Genomic DNA, 19,804 nt, shown 5'->3' on the forward strand with positions numbered 1-19,804 from the left:
AAAAATGTCTTTTAAATAACGCATAAATAGAACATTACATATGAGACACATCCATTAATAACCTGTCTGCTCCTGAACTTAAGCTCCAGTATGTAGTTGTGTTTGGAGAAAAATGAAAAGTGTAAACAAAAGAATTGAACTGTAAATGAAATAAACTGTTGATCTGACGGCCAGCGGAGCAGCAAGAAGAACCGACCACTTCACATTTCATTACATCAGTCGAAACACCTCGCGTCCTTTCTGTAAAATGTAAAATTTTAAAAAGTTCAATGTTTGGATCTTTTATAGTTATAAACAAAACATAATAAATTCAGTTCATACAGCACAGCAAAGACAAGTTATCAAGTCTCTCTGAATAGACACAAAACCAAAATTACAACATTGTTTTTTGGGCAGTACCGGTACCGGTCCAGACTGTCTGATCATCTCAGTCTGACCCGGTTGCCGGTCTGGTCTCTGCTGCTCTTCAGTCTTGGCGCTGGACGATGGGTCGGACGCAGGTGCAGCCCACAGCGATGAGGCGGGACTCCAGCCGGAAGTGGTAGCCATGTTCTGCCCCTGGCCCCGCCCCCGTCGACCTGACTCGGCGCAGCAGCATCACCTGGCGCATGATGGGTCTGGACTTCAGGCTCAGGTCCTCCTGGCCCTCCGAGTCCAGACAGCCGTCAAGCAAACAACGAGCCTCGGACAACGTCGGAGGAAACAGAGACTCATCGTGGGAGATGCTGAGGACGGAGAGAGAGATCACAGGTCACGGGTTAAAGGACCATTCTGCTGTTTTCAGCTCATTACAAGAGACGTACTGGTTTCCCTGTGTGTGTGTGTGTGTGTGTGTGTGTGTGTGTGTGTGTGTGTGTGTGTGTGTGTTTGCACGTTGTGTGTTCTTACTTGTACGTCCACGGGGAGATGGAGATGTTCTCCAGCGGCCTGATGGGTCTGCTGGGAACCAAGAAGTTGGTGTCAAGCTGCAGGGGGACGGTTTCTACCACCGCACCGTCAGAAGTCTTCCTGTGTGTCTTCACTGAGTGTCTGGATTGGCCTCCTCCTTTTAGCATGGCCGCTGCCTCCGTCATCATCATCATCATCATCATCATCATCGCCACCATACAGACGGCCTGAGGAAGAGGAGAAATAAACCTTCAGACGCATTCTTCTTCTTCTTCTTCTTCTTCTTCTTCTTCTTCTTCTTCTTCTTCTTCTTCTTTTACTTAAAACAATATCTGTGTTTCTAGATTATACTGTCACTTTGTGCTTCATGAAGAAAATAATAATATTTCAAAATAAAATTAACCCACAGAAGAAAACATACATTTCACATTTATTATGTATGAATTACAGCAACAATTTCCCATGATGTGAAATTATTCATTTTACATTTCACATTTGCTTCTTTGGCAGCAAAAATGTTTATGCATGTTTTTAAGTTGCAATAAACCATTTTCACTATATAATCATAAACACAATATAAGTGAAACATCCACCACAAAATCTAAAATGTTTGACTCACTGTGAATATTTCTTGTGATTTATGAAAGACTGAAATATTATTATGATTCCACGCCTGAAAGGATTTTCTGTCAACTCTCTAACAAACATAAAATCCTTCAAATCCTTTTTGAATTATAGAATGAATGCATTTGAATAAACTAACAAAGATGAAATAATCCAACATCTTTCATTCATAAATTATAAAACATGACAATGTTCTCAAATCCTTCTTGTTTCCATGGTAACAGCTGATTTTTACATCATCGTCACTTTTCATGACTTTTGGTTTTGTTGTGACAAAAACATCAGAAGTCCTAAAAACGCATCATGTGACCTGATGCAGCCTCACAGATTACTGTCAGCGCAAAGTTCTGTTTGATCCCTGGTTGGTTTATGAAGACAGATCCTCGGATCAGAACTTCAACAGAATTCATGAAAGTATGAAACTCCAGATCTCCTCCAGAACTCACACGTACTGCACAGATTTACATCAGGAGATGAAATGAGAATCTTACCGTCACTCTGGAGGAGTTCGCTGTTGAGAACATGCTGACAGTTTGGACTTGTCTGGTTCTTGTTCTGATCCGGATTGTCGGCCTTTCTGCAGATCTCTCAGACTGTGTCTGACTCTTTAGGGTCCACGGGCTCTGCTGGATGTTTGGTGAGGCTCTGATATTTATCCTGATCAGAGCACCAGTGTCAGCGGACTTCCGCTGATGACTTCACCATCTTTCTCTTTTTCTTTCTCTCCTTCTGTCGTTCTTTCTGTATCAGTGCGCCTTTGATCCTCCTCTCTAAACCACACATATCAGACTCGCATGACGAGGCCTGATGGTCGACCCACTTTCTCAGTCGGTGTTGAAGTTTAACTTCTGCGCACGCTAAAGTTGCAGGTTTTGTAGGTCGACAGCATGAAGTCTGCACCTTCAAACATCACGTTACAAAGGTTCATCAGGTTGAACGAAACCTGTGAATATTCTTCTACAGCCGCGACCCAGAATGAAAATCTGCAGAATTCAGCAAAATCTATCTTCAGATAGAAAGAAGCAAACGAAATCAGTTAAAGCAGCCTGAGTGTTTGTAGGAATATGTTCACTGTGACGTGTTCCTCCACAGGGTCGGCCATGTTTCATTAGCCCAGTGCAGACACACCGGACGGTCCGAACCCAGATGTGCTGATCTCACCGCTCACCCACAAGTCAGTGCAACATGGACACTGTAGTTTCTCCAGAACAGGCTGAGATGTTAAAATGTGCTGAAACTGTAACATGTCACTCTGGCGACCGGACTGCTCCTCCACTGATTTATCATTTCACTCCTGCATCACTGTCAGACTCATCGCAGCTGGTCAATACCTGACACCTGACATTACCCACAATGCAACACAACCACCAACACTTGGTGTCTTTTGTCATGTAGAATAAAAAAATGAAAGGAGTTAATGTTCACAGTCACTGTCAATGACGAGAGGACACGAGCAGGAACTGAGTCTCATCATGACGTCTCCTGACTTCAGCTCCTGCATCACAGCTGCTTTAATGTTTCTGATGAAACAGGTAAGATTTCCCAACATGTCAACACTGCGGTGCTGCCCGGGGCCCCGGTGGCCCGGGGCCCCCTGACTCACTCCGCCCCCTCCTCACCTTTGTTTGCTATGTAAATGTGCTGAGTTGTCGGTGCAGCGTCAGGATGTGAGCATGTTGCAGAGTCTGACCTGGTTTACGGTCGTGTTGTGACTCAGCTCGGTCCGGTTCTCTGAGGGCTGCGCTGCCGGCTCGGCTCTGACCTGGTTTGACTGGCGGGTCGATGCTTATCAGTGATCAGAGAGACTTCCTGCTTCCTGTGTGTTGACAGCAGCATCTTTTCTGTGCTGTCCACTCGTCTCCACAATCGGGAGTGAAACCCAAAAGTTTAAGAATCTCTTTGTCTCTTTGACTCACGGAGCTGCAGACAGACACCAGAGACACGAATAACACTTACTGTTGGTGTTATATGTGTTTACAGTCATCAGTTATTCAAAATAAATCATCGTTCACCTGCATGAAGAATCTTTCACTTACAAAACTGAATATGTCACATCTACAGCTGATCTGCCTCTGCACAGAGAGTTAAGTGCCACACACTTTGTAAACATGAAGACATTCACAAGTAAAAGTGTCAATATTCATGTATTTTAGAAATAATTCAAAGTTACAGTGTTGTGTCTATGAAATACCTCATTATTTGTCCTGTTCTCTGGCTGTAATATCACACAGTGCTTTTATTACAGCTGGATATTTGTGAAGTGTTGACGTGGAGCTTTTCCATCTCTCACTGTTACCTGCTAACATCTGTGTCGGGCTCAATCAACCCTGCGACACACTGAATCTGCTGTCTCTGGCTCGGCTCGGCAGCGATGTGAACGCGACCCGGTCAACTCATCATCATGACGTGTCCCGTCACGCCTCTTTGTTTGGCGGCTTGCTGTGTGAATGACACGCTGGTGCAGCTTCACGCCGGAGCTGCTTGATTCTGTGTGAACGAACAACGGCGGAGAATGTTCAATCTGCCGCTGTGGCGAAAATGTGGCGTCTCTGTGTGGAGAAGGCTGCTGGTTCAGACCCGCAGCATCTTCAGGTCGCTCAACAGAACCAGCATCCAGGTCCAACACTCACTGATGTTGTTAGTTTGATGGCAGTTGAACAAATTCACCTTTGTTTAACTCATTCATGTGTGTTACATGTTAGCCTGCAGCTAACAGACGCTCAGGAACAGTGATTTTGTTAAGAAAGCTGAAGAAATCAACCATCCCGATCACACGCTCGTCTCAGAGGAGGACGGCTCACAAACACCTGCAGACCATCCTGTGATGGTACCACACCAGCACCAGCACCAGCACCAGAACCAGAACCAGAACCAAACGTTAAACCTGGTATAGTTCACTTGTTTCACCAAACTCACTTCTCTGATGTCATCTGTCTGCTGCACCAATCACGTCGCAGCAGGTGTGATCTCAGCCACATTCAAGTTATTCAGCCCCTCCCCCAGTCGCCACCACTGAGGAGCCCTTGAGCAAGGCCTTTAACCCCGACTGCTCCAGTGGCCAGTTTACGAGACTGTGTTTGTTCCTGAAGAAGACAGCATTGATCTCAGTGAAACTCTACACGGCACATATTGATTATTGATCTGCTCCTGACAGTCCCAGTGTTGACGAACACAGCGTTCAACATTCATGCAACTGACTTGATATTACAAAGTCTCGCTGAGTTTCCAAGACACTATCTTGTCGACACTCGGAGACACTCGCTGACATCGTTGCCATGCTGCCTCAAACGATTCATCAGATCTGATGTGCTGACTTGCAGCTAATGAACCAGATGCACTGAGCTTGCGGTCTTTTTCTTTTAGATAAAGAGAAGCTACACTAGCTCTCCAGCTTGCCATCGTGTTGATGCACGATTTACAGATTCATGCAGTCTTAGTAACTGTTATGTCCCGTTTGGGCTCTGATAAGCAGAACCTCAATGTATTTTCACAGGAACCAGTACTGGGCATTAAGAAGTCGCTTCTAATTTGGAACCAAGTTTCTGTTCCCATCTCTCCTCATGATGAAGTATTCAGAGTGCAGCCATGATTTTGATGACCTGAATATATTTCACGTTAACTTGATCTTTCTTCTTGTGTTCAGCCCACAGATTCTCCTCCACACACAGTCGCACAGATGATAAGAGTTTTATTCTGTGGGCGGTAAACGTAAACCTCTCCGCAATTCTAATTCATTCAGACTTCCAGCAATGGTGGAATCAAAAGAGGGGGAGAAAAGGAGGCTGATGTCATCTTTCTGCCCACTATTAGAGAAAAGGGGGTCACAGTGACTGCAGGAGTTTCCACACAGAGGCCACAGGAGGGTTCACGTTGTCTTCAGAGGAGCCGAGTCGTCCTCCTGCTGAGGTTCTGTTCGATCAGGAAGCTCTTCGTCTCTCTAGGACTGTTTGTGTTGCTGCTGTGGTGACTGGAAACAGCTTCTCTGCAGTCGGGCTTTCTGAAGCCGCCGGAGTCTCTGCTGCGGTCGCTGTCGACCACAAACTCTCTGACTGACATCCAGGAACACGACGACTGATTGAGTCTGACTGACGCTCCCTCCATCGCTCCTCACCTCCTCCTTCACGCCTCCACTCAAACTCAGAAATGTGCTCAGGCTGTGATTGGATGATGGTTAAATGGTGAAGACTGCTTATTGGCTGTTCTTTAACATCATCAAAATGTGATTTATATTTGAGCTACACATACAGATTTGATATTTAAATTTATTTTAATATGAATTAAATCAGTCTTTTCCAGGGAATCTGAGCCGTAAATCAACTCTCATTTCAATTTAAAGCTGTGACCAATAATGGATCAAAAATGTGTATATTTAAATTTCATCATGTTTTTCATTATAAATGATATATTATGTGCTAACAGAAACACTGTTGGTTGCATCACAGTTGAAGGCAAATGTCTTCTGTGCATCAAGTATTTATAATCAACAGTTTATAGAACTATAATGTTGTAATGATGTGTCTGCTCTATAAACATAATAAAATACAGTTATAGTAATAAAATAAATGTTTTCAAGGGAAAAGAAAAGATGGATTGAAAGTACTGTACATTAATAAACATTGAATGAATAAATGAATTATTATTATTATATATAAATACTGTTGAGGAAAACTTCACATTATTTGTCCCACAGGTCAACAAAGTTCTCAGATCTTTAACTTCAGTGACACCACAGTGTAGAAATACTCGACTGTTTGAGATGATATTATATCACTGGATTACAGCTGCCGATGCATGAAAGGAACAGGCGTAGCAGCATGTCGTCTGCGTAGCAATGGTGGGTGATGTTGTGGTTTTGAAGGTTGAACCTCCAGGGAGCATGAATGAGCACCTTGAGGTCCACCGGAGATCAGAGCAGATGGAGAGAAGAAGTTTCTGTTGGTTTATGAATATCATTTTCCATTCCATCCAACAGACCTTCAAATGAGCAAATCATTGAAGAGCAGTAAAAACTACATTATTTCACTCTGAATAAACATAGAATGAACCTATTGAAGCACCTTGTAACTGTTCTTAAGTACAGTAGTTCCATATATTTTATTTAGTAACTAAATATACTTGAACACAGCGATTCAGTTGCTGCTCTCGATGATGACTGTAGCCTCCTGGCGTCCTGCCAAGTGTGTTCATGATTTCTGAACTCACTCCTGAGTGAAAACTGCTGACGGCTGTGACGGAAACGACGGCGTCTTGATATCCAGCGATGAATCAGATTAATGACACCGTCTCTGGTTTCCTCTCGCTACATCAAACCAGGTCAAAGCAAAAGTTGCTGACAGCTCTGATAGAAACTCTCTCAGTTCTAACCTCAGAGTCGACCACATCACAGCGCTGTGATGTCACAGAGAGGGTGGGGCCAGAGCACAGGGGGCCCTCTGAGCTCCATATATGGACACAGGACGCTGATGACAGGCTCCCGTCCCCTTGACAGGCTCAGTTTGTGGAATTATTGTTTATAAGTTTGTTTATTACAAACAAGAATTTTTGATCCATGAAATATTTTTGTAAATACTTTTCATTGTCATGTTTGTAGAATGTTTTTTTTTAATTCAGTGCTACATCATAGTGAATATATGTGAACACGTACAATTCAGTTTTGACCATTCATTAGTTATAATGATGATGATCCACATGACAGCAAACTCACACAAGTTTTTTTTAACTACTTTTTGTGATTTAATCTGATAACAAAAAAAGTGAAAGCAGATAAAAACCAACCGCAGGAAGCTGCTCAGTGTGCGACTGGAGATGGCTGTCATGGTAACAAGATTCAAAACTGGACCAGGCTAAACACACTAACCTCAGCATTTAGAAACACTGTTATATCCAGCTACAGGAAGCTACAAAGGACATATTTATTATATGTGTTTCAACACTTGCACATGTCTTACTGAAATCAAAATGTAACGTAGGGAACCACATCCAAAACTCTGGTGTCTGTCCCTCCCCTCCCGTCTGTTAAAAGTCAGATAAACTGCACAGAAAGACAAATTATGTGTCTGAAATGTGCATTAAATTCTCTAAAAGGCATCAACGCCTCCAACACAGTGGAGACGTGAAGATCAGCCAAAGCCCAGCAGACAGCTTTTATCTTTCAGGGACTTGAACCAGCAACCGTCTTGATAGAAAAGAATATAAGAAGTTCCTGCTGCCAGACATCACATCATTTAAACAGTGAGAACTTTTATTTTCAATTGTTCCTCCATCAATCAGCTGCTGAATCAGCTGATACAAATATCTGTGACCCATCTTGGTTTTAATCGTATATAAACGAGCTTATAATAGATCTTATTTTATTGTTTCCATCTGTCTCGTGTGGTGAGATGTCATTATTAGAAAAGAAACATGATTTTAATAAATGAAAGAATACAAGATGTTTGTGTGACTCAGAGTGATAAAACACATTTTCTTTTGTATTTCTCAGGGGATCATTTTTTAAGAAACGAGGAGACCGAAGCAGAAGAGCTGACAGTTAAAACAAGTAGAACATCTGTTTGTTCCCACACAGAACAACTGAAGCATCATGACTGCAAAAGGAAATGCAACAGATCTATAGTAGAGATAAGACCAGACAGTGACAAGTGTGTTGAGACACAAATAAAGTGATGAAATAAGGAGGTGAATAAATACAGATACTCACTACAAATCGTGTTTTGTGGAATAAGATTTGGGAGAGTAATCTGATAGATGTCAAGTATTTTAGGAGCATTTTATGACTTTGTTGACAGGAAGTGAAGGCAGAAAGCGACGGGGTAAAACTGGTTTTGCTAGAAAAAAAAAAAGCATCTTGATGCGAGTGTAACTCAGTTCAGGACTGTGTGGGTGCAGTTTAATGAGATTAGATTAGCAGAAACCAACCAAACCACAACAACAGATTCTGATTCACATGATTTTTGCTCATATCATGAAACCCAATGCCCCCGATGACGAGTATGAAAACAAGGATGTTCACATCGACCAGAACGGCGTCACCAGAAGGGGCAGGTGCGGTGTGATTTGGGTGGGCGGGGGCCCGACGACCCAATCCCCAGACGGTGACTCTGGCCATGGGGACATGGGATGTCACCTCGCTGGGGGGGAAAGAGCCTGACTATGTCACTCGGCCTGGGAACATCTTGGGATCCTCCCAGAGGAGCTGGAGGAAGTGTCCGGGGTGAGGGAAGTCTGGGAGTCCCTGCTCAGACAGCTGCCCCCGCGACCCGGCCCGGATAAGCAGAAGAAAATGGATGGATGGATGGATCACCAAACCCAAATGCAAAGAAGACACAAATACAGAAAACGGTTACGTGGAGTAAAATAACCAAAGATGTTACATGAGCAGAAGAGTTTGTGTCCATGTTGGATTCCACCAGCACAGTGACGTCACAGTCCGAACCCGTAAAATTATTTGTTCTGTTCCTCGGGGTTTGATTCTGGGCTCAAATCATCTTCTCATGTGCCTCCTGAAATCACATCAGTGAAATAAAATCATGGGTCAACTTCTATGCAGATGATAAACAATTATATCTTGCCATCAGCCTAAGTTTGGGTGTTCTTTGAGGACATTGTTGGATGTGATTTATTTTTCATTTTTACGTTACCAAATAAAAGACTGACATAAAGAATGTTCTGAAGAAAGCTACACACATGCTGCTTCTGCTCATTTTAAATTTACATTTTCAGTTATTTTTTGTTTTAAGAATTTCAGCATAGAGAAAAAATGATTTGATTAAAGACTTTTTTTAGTTTCTTTTTGAACTAAAAGCGAAAGGAGAGAAGGGTCAGTTTCCTCCACCTGCCTTCTTTCATCAGACTTTTCACAGCAAGAACAACATTGTTCAGAATTGGGATTACAACCTGCTGCTGCTGCTGCTTTGCTCATCAGCCGAGGAACCACCAGCACCTTTTCTTCAAAGACTGGTAACACTGAACTGGGCCTACACAGCATCACACGGCTAAGCACAGGACTTTAACTCTGGCTGGTGTAATGCACATGTGTTCAATCCTCAGGTGACGACCATCACAGCTGTTATGGTCATTTTGGTTGTAGCTGTTAAGTTAATTATTAATCACAAACTGACAGTTTAGTATCTTCGTATGAGACTGATTAGGTGAATTGGTTATTTTATCCCCCTTCTTCGAGGTGATCTAATGTAAACTGGATCTTCTTATTTATCACAATTAATAGTTATCCCCAATCAACATTTATTATTGATTGTGAATTTTAACCCCAAACTCCCAATTAATATTGCATGATGCACTACAGTATGCTATGCTAATGTTAGCATTAAGCTCAAAGCATCACTGAGCACTCATTCTCTGTATTTGTGTATAACACGTTACATTTTAATGTTGATATTAATATTATTTATAGTCAACAGGAGAGAATCTAGAAAGTGTTCCTTTCCTTTCCTTCCTCCCTCCATAGAAATCTCCATTAAAGCTTTATGAAATATTCAAACACTCAGAGGTCTCGTGTGTCGTTTTCTTCACATTTTCTTCTAAATTCAGCATATATGAAGGTTGTGAATCAGAAGTGATGTGGGCTCACTGCCGGTTGTCCCGAGGTGTTTCAGTCTGTCTGTCAGAGATGTTATCAGACAAGAAAACGTGTCTTTGACAAACTGTCGATTGCAGACTTTCATCTCCTCGATGGACTGCAGAGATAACAGGAATCTCCCGTCTCACTGCATCGTCTGCTAATCAGCTGTGAGATCTGCTGTTATCAGATCTGAAGGTCACAGATCCTCATAAAAACACCTGAGCTGAGAGCAGTCGCACACTCAGAGACTGGACCGGACCACACCGACAACATGAAGCTGACACACGGCGTCTTCACCCTGCTGGTGAGCATCAACTTTATTAACTTTATGAACCAACAACACGCTGATCTGATCTGTAGTGAACATCCTGCAGACCTGCAACAGCTCCCATCAATCAAACTGCAGTCATGACAAGTGAAGCTCAGTGAGAAAATGATTCAGTCCGATAGTTCTGCTGAATGTCGGCTGACATCGACTGATGAAAATCTTAATAGGACGAAATTAAAATGTGAGATCAGTGATACGAAATGATAGATGGCATCTTCAGGTCACGTTGTTCCAACACAGAACTTTATTTAAACCTCGGCGACAGTGCAGATAGAAAGTCTGCAAAGCCAATTCAAGTCCTCAAACTAGATAAGGATGACCCAGTTAAACAGAGATGATGGAAGATCTCCTAATTTGTTCATTTAATTAGCAAAATGATTAATTAAATGGTGTAAATGACGTCTTTGATCAGTTTGAGAGCTCGTATGGAACCATTGTAGGTTCCAGAAATGTTTTGTGCTCTGTGAGCTGTCCTTCAGCGTGAGAGTGAGGAGATGGGTGAACTGTTCCTTTAAGCACAAACAAAAAAATCCTGCTTTTCAGTTTTATCAACAAAATGTGGTTAAAGTCAGAGCTCATCACGCTCCAACATGTGCAGTCAAGTCTCTCCTCTCTGCAGATATGTTGCAGTGTATTGTGGGTACTCTCCTCCGCCGCCAAGCTCAAAGCTCCTCCTCCTCCTCCTGGGTGTGACTCCATGTTGGCGTTCTCCTCAGAGCTCTCGTCCTTGTCTGAAGGAAACGGGAACATCCACAGCAGATCTCTGTCTCCGTGGAGCTGGAGGTCAGTCTGACATCAGAGTCATTCAGGTTTTTGGTTTGTTTCCACCTTCACGGCCTTCTCACCTTCAAACTTCTATCTTCAGACTCCATTTCTCTAGTTTTTCTGATATTCTAAGGTTAAATATGAAAATGAAGCAATCTAATTAATTATTTACTGATTGATTAAATGTCTAGACTGTGTCTGTGTTCACCTGAAGTTTCTCTAATGAAGTACAAATCTGAGGTACTTGTACTCGACCTGAGTATTCTGTGTTCATGCCACACTCTGAGGAAAATATTGTGTTTTTTCCTCCACTACATTTATCAGACAGCTTTGTTCACATAAAGGATGAGGAGATAATAAAATATGATGTTGTGTCATGACTGAAATCACTTCACAGTCAGTTCTGTTGCTGTCGTTGGTTCAGGTCGTCCACGGTGAAGAACCGGATCCCCTCCACCCTCTGGGAGGCCGAGTGCAGCAGCAGCTTCTGCTCCAGTCCAAACCCGGGACACAAAGACGGACACAACCTGAACTCAGTCCCCGTCTACCAGAACGTCCTGGTCCTGAACCGGCAGGATGGACAACGCTGCTACACCGCGTCGTACCAGTCTGTGGCCGTCGGCTGCACCTGCGTCAGGGCCCAATCCAGCCAGAACTGACCCATCAGAACCTGATCCTGGACCTTCAGAACTCATATCTGAACCTGACCACCAGGACCAACAGCTGGAAACACATTTAAAAAAAAATCTACACTGTAAAAAAGTGAATTACAGTAAACTGCTGTATTAAATTATGATATGATGTAATTTGATTATGAAATGTGTTGTGTATTTTTTACAGTTTTTTACATGTAAATCTGTGATACTTTTTTTACTGTAATTTCACGGTATCTGTCTGGTAACTTTGCTACCAGACTTTTTACAGTCTTATTACAGTCTTATTACAGTTTTTTTTTACTGTGTAACTGAGTATTGAAGATGTGTTGATTTAACTCTTGTTGTTGTCCAACGAGTCAAACAGATTAAACATGCAGCACAGTGACATCATTCACACCAATGAAGAAACGCTTTGTGATCAAACCGTCCGAGCTACATGTGAACTGTGATATGTTGTAGATCTGCACCGCTGTGAGAGGAAAAGTTCATGTTGTTCCTAAATCAAGAGGTTTCTCTGTACGGTGGCCATCTCAGGACCTGTGTGACCTCGTCAGTGTCAGTAAAATAACTCCTTCCTGAGCATCTCCAGCAAAAACAGTCCGAAAGTATAAATACGGCTGCAAAAACAAAACATTTATTTTAAAAAAATCTTATCAATGGTTATAATGTTTTAACATCGTGTAACAAGATAAATCCAGCAGCGCTTCAACCTGAACAGAAGTGACACCTGTGAGGGTTTATTCTCTAACACTGCATCAGGTTTAAACAAACTGTGTCTGTAAAAAAAGAGTTAAATGTAGTTTCTGTCGAGCGGCAACATGTTGGGGATATTTTTAGTGTTTTCTGTGTTAGATTATTATTTTACTTTCATTTGACATTCAGATTTTTTTATGAATATTATCCATATTTGTTATTAATCTATTTTTGTTAATGAATCTATGAGTGATGTCACTGATCAATCAATTTATCATGATTGACAGAAAAAATCACAAAAATCGTATTTATTTATGTATTTATTATGTATCCTGTGTGTGTGTGTGTGTGTGTGTGTGTGTGTGTGTGTGTGTGTGTGTGTGTGTGTGTCAGCAGTGTGTTGAGTCTCATGATGTCTGAAATCCTCATTCAGACTGAAATCAGCTCGAATTAGCTGAAAACAAGAACACATTGTGGAGATTAGGTGTGTGTGTGTGTGTGTGTGTGTGTGTGTGTGTGTGTGTGTGTGTGTGTGTGTGTGTGTGTTGTGTCAGCATGCATGTGACAGTGGCCGGTCTGTGAACAGGTCAGTAACTCACAGAGCAACAACGCTGACAAAATGGACCAGAACTGATTCTGACAGAGGAGAAATGCTTCAGACGGATCAGCGCCGGCGCCGCTCGTCCTGAAGTCCACAGAACTCTCAGGTAGGTTCGTGTCCTGTGTGGGCTGCTGTGACTTCTGACCTGCTTACTGTGTGACGCTTTATTGTTCTTCTGGTTTGTTCCTCTGCAGGCTGAATTATAATCATCTGAGAAACAGAAACATGATTTAAACTGTAACTGTGTCAGTTACCTGACAAGTTACCTGACAAGTTACCTGACAGGAGCAGCTGATTACAGAAGTAACTGTAACTAAATCAATAGCTCACATGTTCTTTTAATTGTCACCATGGCAACACAGGAGCCTCCTGGATGACGTCATGAGACGACACAGTTATTGACAGATTAATCAGCATTATTCTGGTCATCTGGCTGTGAGTCCTCAAATCAATCAGTTCTGTGAGTGTCATATTACAGCATGTAATCTGTAAAGCAACTAGTAACTAAATAAAAGTAGTTTCCTCCAGAATCAGGTGGAGTGGACGAGTGATGGAAAAGAGTAAATGTGCTCAGTTACGTTCCATCACTGAAACTTAACCACACATGAAGCCATTTACCTGTCTACACCTCACCTGTTAAACCACCAACACACCTGTATCACCAGCATACCTGTCTGAATGAACACCCCTGTGAAACCACTCACCTGTCTCTCTTCCTACTTCCTGTTAAATCCCTCACCACAAGCACACCTGTGAAACCCCTAACCACCTGTATAAACACCACACCTGTCTCAACTTTTCCTCACCTGTGAAACCAATTACTGTACCTGTCTGTCCTTCACCTGCACTGTTGAATCACCTCACCTGTCTCACCACCAACACACCTGTATGTATGTTAAAGTCTCTCACTTTCTTCAGCTTTGACGGAGCATTGAGCTAAACTCAGGGTCATTTCCCATCATGCCTCGGGTGTCGTTCGCCCCTCCCTCTCTGTGCCTCGCCCTGCCCCCCCTGCTGGACCGCCTCCTCCCCTCCCTCCCCCCCACCGTGCGAGACGTGGACGTCCCTCCTCTGTTTCGGGAGCGGTTCATCCGGGCCGGGTACCGCCCGGTGGGCCTGTCGTGGCGTTGTTACGTCCTCAGCCTCTTCCAGATCCACAACGAGACTCTGAACGTGTGGAGCCACCTGCTGGCCGCCGTCGGCGTGGTGATGAGGTTCCTGGTGTTCGCCGTCCTGCAGGGAGGGGTACTGACCCGTCTGACCCGTCTGATCTTCAGGTGTTTGAAGCTCTCTGTCTGACCGGTCTGACCTTTGACCTCCTCAGGGGATCCTGGGGTTCCGGCTGCAGGGTCCTGAAGGTCAGGGGTTTTCTGTGGACGTGTCCTCGCTGCCTCTGGTCCTCTACGTCCTCTCTGCCATCACATACCTGAGCTGCAGGTGAGACATAAACAAAAGCATCACGTTACATGTTCATGCAGAGGTCTTCTTCTTCTTCATGTGATAGATTGATCTGATCAGTTTATTGATGAATTAAATATCTGATTTAATGACCTGAGTTTTGTGTGGCAGTGCCGCGGCTCACCTGTTGCAGTCGCACTCGGAGCAGGCGCATTACTCGCTCTTCTTCCTGGACTACGTGGGCGTGGCCGTCTATCAGTACGGCAGCGCTCTGGCTCTGTGCCTGTACAGCTCCGACACCGCCTGGACACAAAGCATGCTGGGACATGTGTTCCTCCCGGCCGCCGCCCTCCTCGCCTGGCTCTCCTGCACCGCCTGCTGCTGTGCCAAGCTTCGTTTCCAGCGGCCATACCCGCTGCACAGGAAGCTCTGCCAGGTGGTGCCGATGGGCGTGGCCTACCTGCTGGACATCAGCCCCGTGGCCCACCGCCTCCTCACCTGCAGCTGGACCAGCAGCTCTGCACTGCCGCTGCACTTCCTGCAGGTGGAGCTGCTCACTCACTGATTTTAGATCCAAACATCTAAGAATCAACTAAGACTTCCTGGTGCGGCTGCGACATCAGATTGTTTAGATTAATGTGGCTTTATTCCTTCATGATGTCACTTAAAGGAACAGTTCACCCAAACACAAAATTCTGTCATTATCTCCTGAGCCCGATGATGATGGAAAGTCAGGTGACACTCCTGAATTGATTTGAAAAGACAGAATTTATTCATTGATTCTCCTCATTTCTCCACCAGGTGCTGCTGTTCCTGCTGTCAGCCTTCTTCTTCTCTTGTCCGATACCGGAGCGCTTCTCCCCCGGCAGCTTTGACATCGTCGGTCACGGCCACCAGCTCTTTCACATCCTCCTGTCCCTCTGCACTCTGGCCCAGCAGGAGGCGCTGTTTCACGACTTTCTGTGGCGGCGGCCGGCGCTGGTCAGAGAGTTCGGAGAGCAGCACCTCCTGCTGGCCTGCGCCTCCTTCCCCTGCCTGACGCTCTGCTGCACCATGACGGCCCTCATCATGAGGAGACGAGCTCAGGCTCAGCTGATGAAAGTGCAAAGATAGAAGAAGAAGAACAACAACAACAAGTACAAGAATGAGAACAGAAGAAGAAGAAGAAGAGGAAGAGGAGGAGGAGGAGGAGGAGGAGGAAGACTTCATGAGGGATTTTTGTTATTATTTTATACATTTCTCTGCCCAGTAACAAGCACACCGACTGATCGACTGTAAAGGTTCAAACTAAAGTTTAATTAAATCAACTGACTTTCATTTAAAATGAACTTTTGGATTCTCATCACTGGGGTTGAAGGAATCACAAACTAAAACTCCACATTTCTGTATACAAACTGAGCTTCAGTCTGTTGGGGGCGGGGCTGTTTCCCATGGCAACCATTGACAGAACAACGAGGAGACGAGCTGGAGACTGGACCGGGTCACTGTGAATATCACACTTTGGGATTGTGGGTAGTGTAGTTCCTCAACATGACATCACAAATAAAACTTAATAAAATTTAATGAGGTTCGTTTCGACTTATTTTAACTTTGAATTTTAATTGTTGGAGGTTTGCAGGACAAATAAAACTGACAGAAACTTTCTGGTGACTTTTCTTGAATCAATTCACATCCTGAACTGATGAGCGCAGCAGATTTCCTCTAAACTGTTCATAAACCACTTAACAGCTGATATTCATAGTAAACTACTGTAATTATGCTTCTGCAATGCATGATGGGTAATTATTTGGAAGAATACAGTAAACTGCTGAGCAACATTCTGAAGTGACCTTAAAAAAGTTAAAATGTCTCATTACAAGTAAATACTGTGATGAGGGTTCAGCACCATACAGTTAGTTAGTAGATGCTAAAAGGCTAACAACTTGCTAACATGCTAACAAGCCACATAGTCGGATTAATGTGAAAACAGTAGATTGCTGTAATTTTACTGTACATTTACAGTAAATTCACAGATTTACAAGCAAGAAACTTTCAGCAAAATGTTGTAGAAACACAACATGTTACTGTGACTCACATACATATTACCACTGAATATTTACAGTAATAATTTCTAAAATTATATATTTTCATTATATTTAACACAGACAAAAAATGTAATGGAAAGTGTTCACAATGTCAGAACACAAAGACATTTCAGGAAACACAACATTTATTTGTCGATGTTGGTCGTTCCCCGTCTTCATACAATCCCACCTTAAAAAACTCCAACTATTAAAATTTAAATCTGCCCTAAAACCCTGAAGTTCACTGGAGGAATCAGGACGGAGGCTGAAGTGACACTGAGAGTCAAACGTTGTTTCTGTGTCGTCCCACATTTTGTCTCTGATTTGAACGGTTTCTGTATTTTGACCCCCAGGAGCCGAACGGATCTGTGAGTTAAACTGTAAAAGAAGACGTGAAAAAATCCCAAGAGATCAAAAAACATCTGCACATAAACTATTTCCTGGAGGGACGAGACACTCAGATGAACCGTTCAACCTGCACAGTCGGTGTTATCTCTCTCACACAGCTCTCTGCAGGCCTCGCTCCACCAGTCAAGCAGTTCGAGTCAGTTGCGGTGTTTGGGTGGAGCTGCAGATAATGTTCCAGTTTCAGTTTGATTTAGACTTTAATGAGCTTATCACTCACGGCTGCTTGTGGTCAAAGAAACGGCCATAAAAAACAGAAACACGCCTTCTGTGTTTTTACTGTTTGTCACGAAAGAGCTGAAACGTCGAACTCTCAAACGTTTGGGACTAAATTCTCCTTTCAGTCATTTTGTAGAGAAAAAGAAGAAGCTGACAGAAAGCTGCAGTCTTTACATCCACTGAGCTGCACGAACAAACATCCTGGAGATTTAACTATTCATGAAGTTTAAACCAGTCGAGGAACGACAAATACAAAGTTTGCCCTGAGGGTGGTGGCAGAATTAAAGGGTTCATCCTCTGAGCTGGAACATTTCTTCACCGCTCATTAATATGAGCGCAGCTCAAAGTCCTTTACAGCTGACTGAGCCACTAATAAAACGAGATGCACTCTGAGGTTAAATACAAGAATGATAATAAGAATGGGCAGATATTCATGTTTCATTATAAATGATCAAAAACATGTTAGCAGAAAGAAATTAACATAATAATAATTATAATAAACAAAGACTACATGAACATAAACCTTTATCATATATAAACAGTATTCATTTTATTGACATGAAGCTGCTTCACGTTGGATTTTCTCTTTTTACTGAGCTAAGCTAGCAGTTAACACAGAACATTTATGCTAAGCTATGCTAAACATGTCCTTTCCAGGACTGTTTCACCCAAAATGTCGGCGTTCTTTTCAGCAGTTAAACAATAATTCACTCTTGTCGTTGAGAAGTTTGGAGCTCATCTGTCCTCTAACTATTTCCTCTTTTACTGCAGTGGAGCAAGGCTAGCAGTTTCCCTCTGTTTCCAGTCTTTGTGCTAAGCTAGGCTACAACATGCTACGTGCTATCGAGGATGATGTCTGTGCTGTCTCCTCAGTGTGTGTGTGTGTGTGTGTGTGTGTGTGTGTGTGTGTGTGTGTGTGTGTGTGTGTGTCTTTAAGCAGCTCAAACAGGAGATGGTCTCAGTGTTTGTTCAGTCTGTCAATAAGTAAACCGTCAGCAGTAACACTGCTCAGTCGACAGGATCTGAACCTGAACTCAGCTGTGAGCACGGCGGACACAGGTAGGTTCCACACACCTTCTGCTTCTAAACATCTTTATCTTCAGCTCAGAACGAGTCAACAGGCACTTTTTATTTGTATTTATTCTTTATGATCTAGGCTGAAGTCTGCAGCAGAGGATCAGTATCACTGTGACGTCTTTCAGCTGCAGATATTTAACATTCAAATGTTATTTTTTAGATCTGCTAAGATTAATAAACTAGTCAGTTTGTTCAGGAGAACTTATTTATTCCATGTGTTGTCAAAGATACCACAGAAATAAAGAATCAGGAGGGTTCCTGTAAGTCAGTGAACACATACTGATACTACAGACAGTAAACAGAAATGATTAAACACTAATACAATATGAGGAATTCTCAGACGTGAACAGAGAGAATCTGTGTGTCGAAGGTGTTCAGGTATTTTATCAGCAGTATCGCTGTGTTTCTTACAAACAGCACATGTGAGTTCACTGTGTGTTGAAATATGACACGAACAGTCTGATGTGACCTGTCAGAGAATTTAATATTGACTCAGACAAATCACACGAGGTTTAATCTGCTCTCCTGTGATGGAAACAGACTGATGTGATCGATATTGTATCAGCTGATGAAGCCTCACTGGAGCCTTTGTGTTCTGTGAAGAGTCATTAAAGTTAGTGATTAATAATGAGAACAATCATCTCTCAGGTGTTTCTCCTGAGGTCATGTTGGCTTTATAGAATAAGACAAGGACAGAGTTCCTTCAACCTGCCTTCTCTGTGATGGCCAGCAGGGGGCGGCTCCTCTGCCTGTGTAAGCTCCTGAGAAAACTGAACTACAATTCATTTAAGACGTCAGCAAACAGTTCGCTGGTGAGTTTATGGTCTCAATCTTTAGTTTACAGTCTGCGTCATTACAGCTGATGTTAGTTCAGTGGATTATGGTTTCTGATAAAGCAGCTCGTCATTCCAACATGGTCACCTGCAGCTCCAAAAACAAACATGGCGTCAGTGTTGATGAATTATTCTTCATAAAGCGAGATGTCATGTCACTGTGGGAACATCGTCCCAGTTTATTACATTCTGCTCATCGTTCTTTAAGACTGATAATCCACAGAGACGTAACAGCCGGTTCCTTCTGTTGACAAGCTGACGCAGCATGTTTCTGTGTGTTGTTGTACAATGATTAGCATGTTAGCATTAGCATGATCAACTCATCTTTTTCTTTAAAACACTTGGAAGTCTCTTCACACTGAATATCTTCATTTAATGAATTAATTGGTATGAATGAATTGTACATTGATTGTTTATCAATCATCTATCTTTTTTTATCTTTTCAGCTATTTAAAGTAATTTACACAAACTTCACTCTTTAGTTTCATTACAGTCAATAATCAAAAAGATAAAACTTTACTTGAAAAACAGTTTCAACAGAGCCAGGCTTTGCTCTGTCGCTAATACTGATGCTAAGCTAAGCAAAAACCTGTTTATCCTCAGTGTAACTCTGTGAATAAACCTTTTTCCTTAAATACCAAACTGTTGTTCTAAATACACTTATATAAATGTAATG

General features: G+C 42.8%; 4 protein-coding genes across 7 annotated transcripts in view; 3 read left to right on the forward strand and 1 right to left on the reverse strand.

Moving 5' to 3' along the window:
* Nucleotides 1-13: 13 nt before the first annotated feature.
* On the reverse strand, nucleotides 14-2,166 carry il17a/f1 (interleukin 17a/f1). Its single transcript, XM_037096530.1, has 3 exons — nucleotides 2,004-2,166; nucleotides 889-1,115; nucleotides 14-725 (listed from the first exon to the last, which is right to left on the reverse strand). The coding sequence occupies exons 1-3, from the start codon at nucleotides 2,034-2,036 to the stop codon at nucleotides 467-469; spliced, it is 519 nt and encodes a 172-aa protein (XP_036952425.1). The 5' UTR covers nucleotides 2,037-2,166; the 3' UTR covers nucleotides 14-466.
* Nucleotides 2,167-10,307: 8,141 nt separating this feature from the next.
* LOC119018673 (interleukin-17A-like) lies at nucleotides 10,308-11,842 on the forward strand. The gene is made up of 3 exons (XM_037096531.1): nucleotides 10,308-10,394; nucleotides 11,038-11,201; nucleotides 11,608-11,842. Exons 1-3 carry the CDS (start codon nucleotides 10,362-10,364, stop codon nucleotides 11,840-11,842), a joined length of 432 nt encoding a protein of 143 aa, XP_036952426.1. The 5' UTR covers nucleotides 10,308-10,361.
* Nucleotides 11,843-14,093: 2,251 nt separating this feature from the next.
* On the forward strand, nucleotides 14,094-15,644 carry LOC119018664 (membrane progestin receptor beta-like). Its single transcript, XM_037096510.1, has 4 exons — nucleotides 14,094-14,378; nucleotides 14,458-14,570; nucleotides 14,703-15,075; nucleotides 15,333-15,644. Exons 1-4 carry the CDS (start codon nucleotides 14,094-14,096, stop codon nucleotides 15,642-15,644), a joined length of 1,083 nt encoding a protein of 360 aa, XP_036952405.1.
* A 2,548-nt stretch (nucleotides 15,645-18,192) lies between these two features.
* Nucleotides 18,193-19,804, forward strand: part of LOC119018667 — a 7,514-nt gene continuing 5,902 nt past the window's right edge. Inside the window, exon 1 of one of the 4 annotated variants that reach the window (XM_037096516.1) lies at nucleotides 18,193-18,277. The gene's annotated coding sequence lies outside the window, so the exon portion shown is untranslated. Of the gene's footprint in view, nucleotides 18,278-18,943; nucleotides 19,108-19,165 lie in introns of those variants that run through there. The other 3 variants (XM_037096518.1, XM_037096519.1, XM_037096517.1) reach the window with 3 other exon arrangements.

Source organism: Acanthopagrus latus, chromosome 4 (assembly GCF_904848185.1).
Source record: "Acanthopagrus latus isolate v.2019 chromosome 4, fAcaLat1.1, whole genome shotgun sequence".
In the NCBI taxonomy this organism is placed as follows: Eukaryota; Metazoa; Chordata; class Actinopteri; order Spariformes; family Sparidae; genus Acanthopagrus; species Acanthopagrus latus.